Raw genomic sequence first — 6,646 nt, 5'->3', positions numbered from 1 at the left:
AAAAACAGAGCACACTTGTCGCGTTTGAGATTACGAACAAGACTCCTTAATGGCCGCGCTCGTGGTCACCACGAGGTTTCGACCGGCCGGTAGCGAGATCGTTGCGCGCGCAGGTGGGCCAGCTATCCTGCTCGCGCACAAAGTGTGCCCGAGAGGTGCTGCCAATGAGCGTCGTGGTGGCCACGGCATGAGCGAAACATTGAAAAGAAACAAGGCACGTGCGTGTTGCTAAAAATGAGAGTTAATTCTCGAACATTCCGCCCGCCATCAGCCACTTGTGGCTGATGATTCCGCTGTTGGTAGGATGGCCAGCTTCGCAATCGGTCTGGTGAGTGTGGTGGTCGCGGTCTTCAGGGTGACCACCCTGGTGAGTCCGTCCTTCCCTGGATGTAGTTCCAGAACTCGTGCAAGAGGCCACTTGCAAGGTGGAAACCTCTCGTCGGTGATGAGAACCAGTGATCCAACCTTGATGGCATTGGATGGGTGATGCCATTTTGAGATGGCTTGTTGCCGCTGCAAGTAATGAGATGACCATTGAGCCCAGAACCGTTGAACCCGTTGTTGAATGAGCTGCCACATTGCCCTTGGAGGAAGTGAGACGTCCTTCAACGAAGGTTCAGGCAATGTTGAGAGAGCAGTGCCGATGAGAAAATGAGCAGGCGTGAGCGGTGAGAGATCTTCAGGATCATCGCTGAGTGGTTCGAGGGGTCGTGAGTTGAGAATTGCTTCTACCTGGGTCAGAAGCGTGCTGTACTCTTCGAAGGTGAGGAGGGTATCACTCACGGTACGCCTGAGATGGAACTTGAGAGACTTCACGACAGCTTCCCATTTTCCACCCATGTGCGGTGCTGCAGGTGGATTGAAGCACCATTCTGTCCTGTCGTTAACAAATAAATGAGTGAGGTGAGAATGTGATTTTGATCCCTGAGTGAACATTGCCTTGAGACATGAGTCTGCTCCGGTGAAATTGGTGCCACAGTCAGTGTAAACCTTCTGTGGGATTCCTCGCCTAGATGAGAATCGCCTGTACGTTGCTATGAAGCCTTCGGTTGAGTAGTCTGACACCAGCTCCAGATGAACAGCTGATGTGGTGAGACAAACGAAGACGCAGATCCATCCCTTCGATGTTTTGGCGCCTCGTCCTTTCCAAGTTTTGAGAGTGAGTGGACCGGCATAGTCCATGCCGGTATGAGTGAATGGCGATGACGGTGTGACTCGAGAAAGAGGTAGTTGGCCCATCAGTTGATGGGCACGGATTCCCCTTTGGCGAGCACACGTCAAACACCGCAGAATATGAGCCTTGACTGGAGCTCTTCCTCCGATGATCCAGTAGGTTTGTCGAATGTAGGCGAGTGTGAGTTGAGTTCCACCATGAAGAGTTTGTTTGTGAGCGTGATCTATAATCAATTCAGACAAACGTGAGTGGCGAGGCAAAATAGCGGGATGTTTACCCTCGTAGCGGAGCTGAGAGTTTTCCAATCGTCCGCCGACTCTGATGATTCCCTTATCATCAATGAAGGCAGTCAGGTGACTGAAGGCATGAGATGAAGGCAGCGATGAGTGTGAGGTGAGCATCTTCATTTCATGAGCGAAGTAGATGGTCTGAGTTGCCCTGATCCAGAATTTCTGAGCATCTTCCAGATCACTCGGCGAGTGTGAGGTATAGGCTGGTGAGCAGTGGACCCCTTTTAATTTTGCTATAAATCTGAAACAAATAGCAGTGATGGTGAGAAGTTTCTTGAGCGTTGAGTATTTGTGAATGAGATCCCACTGATACTCGATCTTTTGGGAGATGAGCGCAGTAGGAATACTTGGACGCGCTTCTAGTGCACATGAGGCGTCCTTGAGCTTCGGTTGTGATGGCCATGAGTCCTGGGGTTGAGTAAGCCATGGTGGTCCCGTCCACCATAGCTGATGATGTTCAAGCTGAGCAGTTGAAAGGCCTCGTGATGCGCAGTCAGCTGGATTCGATGTTCCAGACACATACCCCCAGTGTGCCTCAGGTGTGAGTTCTTGTATCGCCAATACTCTGTTTCTCACATAATCCTTCCAGCGTGATGCGTGAGATTTGATCCATATGAGTGTGACTTGAGAATCCGTCCACAAGTGAGTTGTAGCAATGTTGAGATTGAGCTTCGCTTGAACATAGCTTGCCAGCCTTGCAAGCATAAGAGCTGCTGTGAGCTCCAGTCTCGGGATAGTGAGTTTCTTGAGAGGTGCGACCTTCGTCTTGGCGCACACCTGTGACGTCACCTTGAGATTTGTGGACGGTGAGAAGACCGTGATGTAGATCACGGCTGCCATGGCGAGCTGAGATGCATCAGAGAAACCGTGTATTTCCACCACTGAGTCTTGACAGGTGTTGAACCAGCGTGGAATTGAGAGTCTGGCCAGACTTGTGAGATCTTCTCTGAGGATGAGCCATCGTGCTGTGATGTGGGATGGTAGTGATTCATCCCAGTTGAGTTTGTGCAGCCATAATTCTTGCAATAAAATCTTACAGCGAATTATGACCGGTGAGAGGAAACCAAGTGGATCAAATATCTGTGCTACTTGAGATAGTATGAGGCGTTTACTTATCTTGGTTGGGGGTGAGAATGAGTCCTCCTTCGATGAGAATGTAAATGTATCCTTGAGAAAATTCCATTGCATTCCGAGTATTTTGGTTTTGCAGTCGTCCAATGAGAGTGATGAGCCTTGAGCATGAGCTTCAGGTGAGATGGCCTCGAGTAGCGCGGGACAGTTTGAATGCCACTTAGCAAGTGGGAAACCGCCCGCGTTGCACAGACCTTGAAGCTGATGAGCGAGTTTCTTGAGATCTTCTGGTGAATCTGCTCCTCCAAAGATGTCGTCGACATATCTGGCATGAGTGATCGATGGTACGGCCAGAGGATAATGATGACCTTCATCCTCAGCTAATTGCAGCAATGTTCTGACCGCAAGATACGGTGCTGCCTTGGTACCGTAGGTGACCGTAGTGAGCTGAAATTGAGTCTCTTGCAGGTCCTTATCCACCCACAATATTCTTTGCAGATCCCAGTCGTCTTCATGCACTCTGATTTGCCGATACATTTTGGTAATATCGGTTGAGAATGTGTATCTGTGCTGACGAATCCATAGGAGCACGTCAGTGATGTTGAGCAGTAGGTTTTCACCAGTGTGCATGATGTCGTTGAGAGAATATCCAGAAGATGTTGAGCTTGAGCCATTGAAGACAACTCTCAGCTTCGTAGTCGTGCTGTCTGGTTTCAAAACACCATGATGAGGCAGATAGAAAGTTGTTGAGTGTTGAGATGAGCGCGATGATGCTCTCTTCATGTGCTGCAGATTCTCGTATTCCTCCATAAACTCTTGATAGAGGTGAAGATCTTCTTCATTCCTCTTGAGCTTGCGTAGAGTACGATTCAAACAAGCATGAGCGATGTTGTACGAGTTTCCCAACATGGTTCAAGGCAGTTTGAGAGGGATGCGCACGATGTATCGCCCATCCGGATCCCGCAAGTGAGTTGTTCTGAAGTGATCCTCACACTCTTGCTCTTTAGGGGTGCGTTGAGATTGGTTGGTGATTGGAACCTCTTCCTGTGTCCAGAATTTCGTCAAGAGATGTTGGAGAGACGATTCTTCTTCTTCTTGAGTTGAAACCTGGTGAGATGTGAGCGCTCGAGTTGATGCTGAGCCCACTGGTCCAATAACCAACCAACCAAAGATTGAGAGTTGAGCGATAGGCGTTGATGGTAAACCCTTGATGAGATTGGGCTTGATGACATGCCCGTAGGAATCTGCACCGATGATCACGTCGATTGAGCGAGGCACCATGAAGTCTGGGTCAGCGAGCTTGAGATTTTTGAGATGAGGCCATTTTTGTTGATCCACGTTGGTTGATGGCAAGATGGTCGTCAATGTTGGAAGAACGTGAGCTCTGAGTCTCACTGATGCGTTGCTGTAGTTGGAATGCAACGTCAATGACACAATGCCTCGAGTAGTTGTTGATTTTTTGATGTTTTGCCACCGTTGAGATGACGTGAGCGGCTGCCGTTGCCAGCAGCGTGAGCGTTGGATGAGCCTGGATTGAGCGTGAGTGTGTTGTTGAGTGGACGACTGCACCTAGTTCTCAATTGCTGCGAGCGGAGGGTTGAGCGGTGGTTGTGCGGTGGAGCATCGAGTGATGATGCCCCTTGCACTGCTTGCAGCGTTGGGCTGAGCGGCAATTTCTTGTGGAATGACGCCCGCAGCAATTTGAGCAGAGCACCAGATGCTCCACTGCCTTCCATCGGTCGTTAATGCTCATTTCCCGGAACCTTGAGCACATGACGATGAAGTGGTCGCCGTGGCATATGTCACACGGATACCTCCCGGGATCTTGAGCGGTGTAGGCGTTGTCGACATTGGTGGCGCGATGAGCAGGAGCGGTTGAGGCATGGGCGGTGGCAGCATGAGCGGTGGTTTTGAGAGGTGGCTTCGTTGCCACGGGCTGATCCTTCGCTGCCGCGGCTTGGCCCAAGCCTTCGAGCGCTGTTACCCGCGCCGCCACGAAATCTCGTACTCTTGTGAGAGGTGGGAAGTCGTTGCTCGACCCGATCTCGTGCTCCCACGCCTCCCGTGTGGTCCTGTCCATGTTTCTGACAAGGCAATGGACCAGGACGGCGTCTCCGATGTCTGAGACTCCCAGTGCGGCGAGGGAGGTGGCCACATCATGAATCGTGGCTGAGAGGCTGCTGAGTGATGTTGCGTTTCGTGGCGGCACGGGTGTGAGGAGTTGGAGTTTGTCCAGCTGGGAAGTGATCAGCAACCTCTTGTTGGAATATCGGGCAGTGAGTGTGTTCCACGATGGGATGAAGGATTTCCCGACGAGTGGAAGGTTGCTGATCAGTCGGGCTGGTTCTCCTTTGAGCGCCGATCGTAGGTAATGAAGGCGCTCAATGTCGTTGAGCGCCCCATTGTCGAGGATGAGCGATGTGAACATATCCCTGAAGGTGGGCCACTCGTTGAAGCTCCCCGAGAACTCCGGGAGGGTTATCTCTGGGAGCTTCGGCGTTGATCTTTGAGCGGTCGGTTGAGCGGGCTTTGTCGGCTCCTGCATCGCCTTGAGTTTTCCTGCTGCCCTGCGGATGTCAAATACGATGGCCGCCTCGACGCCAAAGTGTTCCGCGGCGAAATATTCGTGATCGAGGTGAGCGGCAGGCCAGGTGGACTCCAGGTAGGCATGATCCTTCATGAAGGCCTTGTGGACCTCGTCCACCTGGTTCATGAACGCAGCCATCTCCTGCGGTGATGTCTCGGAGGCTGTGAGCGGTAGCTGCCCCTGAATCCGCTTTAGAAGCTGAATCCGACAGAGCTGGCTATGGAATTTACATAGCAGCTCTGTCGGAATTGGCGTAGCAGATTGGGACCTGGTGCGCGGCGGATTTTGAGCGGCAGGCACCTCCAGTGAGAGGTGAGAGGCTGTTGGTGAGACGGGCGCAGCGGGGGCAGGTGATGTAGGCCGCGAGGTTGACTCCTCCTCCTTCTTCGTGCACTTCGCCTTGTCGCACATGTCGACGCACTTCACTTTGCACGTGAGGTTGAGTTGGTGAGCACTGAGTGTCACTGGGCGGGATGAGCGTCACTGTTGAGGTTGAGTGTCACTGTGAACGTTGAGTGTCACTGGTTGAGAGTGAGAGTCACTAGTGAGTTTGAGCGTCACTGCACTGGTTGAGCGATACTGCGCGACCGTTGGGGCGTGGGCATTGTTCACAACGAACACGCGCACCCAAGGTGAATTGAAGTTCACGAGCGTTATGTTAAGAGAAAACCACAATGGTTTATGAATTCACTTCACCCTTTGCACCATATCATATCGCGATCCGGCTCGAAGGACCAAAAATGTTTGAGATTGAAGTGAACTGTAGAGATTTTCATTGAGATGCCGGTTATGAGAGGGTTCGCGAAAAATGACTATGGTGCAAAGTTAATTAAACAAGGTCTTTATTAACAATATTGTCCCGTTTGTGAAATACATAATTAATGAGCGGTACGTTAAGTAAGAGTTTACACGAGCGGTTATGAGAAATGGCGATATTATTGATCGCCATTTCTGAGCGCGAGTGAGAATGAGAATCAACCGTTTATTACGAGTTTAAAACTCATAATACCCTTGCAATTATATTAATTGCAAGGGGTTTATGAGCGTGAGCCTTGATAATTTGTTGTGAATTAATTACATTGACCACAGTAGATTATGTGCGGCACAAAAGAACAAAGGAAACTGAGATTGAAAAACAGAGCACACTTGTCGCGTTTGAGATTACGAACAAGACTGCTTAATGGCCGCGCTCGTGGTCACCACGAGGTTTCGACCGGCCGGTAGCGAGATCGTTGCGCGCGCAGGTGGGCCAGCTATCCTGCTCGCGCACAAAGTGTGCCCGAGAGGTGCTGCCAATGAGCGTCGTGGTGGCCACGGCATGAGCGAAACATTGAAAAGAAACAAGGCACGTGCGTGTTGCTAAAAATGAGAGTTAATTCTCGAACAAAATCCAACATTTGTTTCCAAATATAAGATTTGTAAAAAATCTATATTGATTTAGCTTATATTTTGTGATACCATCCATTACAAATATTAGAAATCGCCATTCCTGAATTTTGTCCCTTCACTGCGTTTTGTATTAAA

The 6,646-nt window shown here is 50.4% G+C and overlaps 1 protein-coding gene across 1 annotated transcript; it reads right to left on the bottom strand.

The window, feature by feature from the left end:
* Positions 1 to 267: 267 nt before the first annotated feature.
* On the bottom strand, positions 268 to 3,444 carry LOC122400587. Its single transcript, XM_043402109.1, has one exon. The coding sequence runs from the start codon at positions 3,442 to 3,444 to the stop codon at positions 268 to 270; it is 3,177 nt and encodes a 1,058-aa protein (XP_043258044.1).
* Between the last annotated feature and the right edge of the window lie 3,202 nt (positions 3,445 to 6,646).

The sequence above is a fragment of the Colletes gigas genome, unplaced genomic scaffold, assembly GCF_013123115.1.
Source record: "Colletes gigas isolate AHSC1104 unplaced genomic scaffold, ASM1312311v1 Colletes_gigas_Sc00019, whole genome shotgun sequence".
In the NCBI taxonomy this organism is placed as follows: Eukaryota; Metazoa; Arthropoda; class Insecta; order Hymenoptera; family Colletidae; genus Colletes; species Colletes gigas.
The sequence above is the reverse complement of the archived record's forward strand: the minus strand, read 5'-3'. Positions and strand labels throughout refer to the sequence as shown.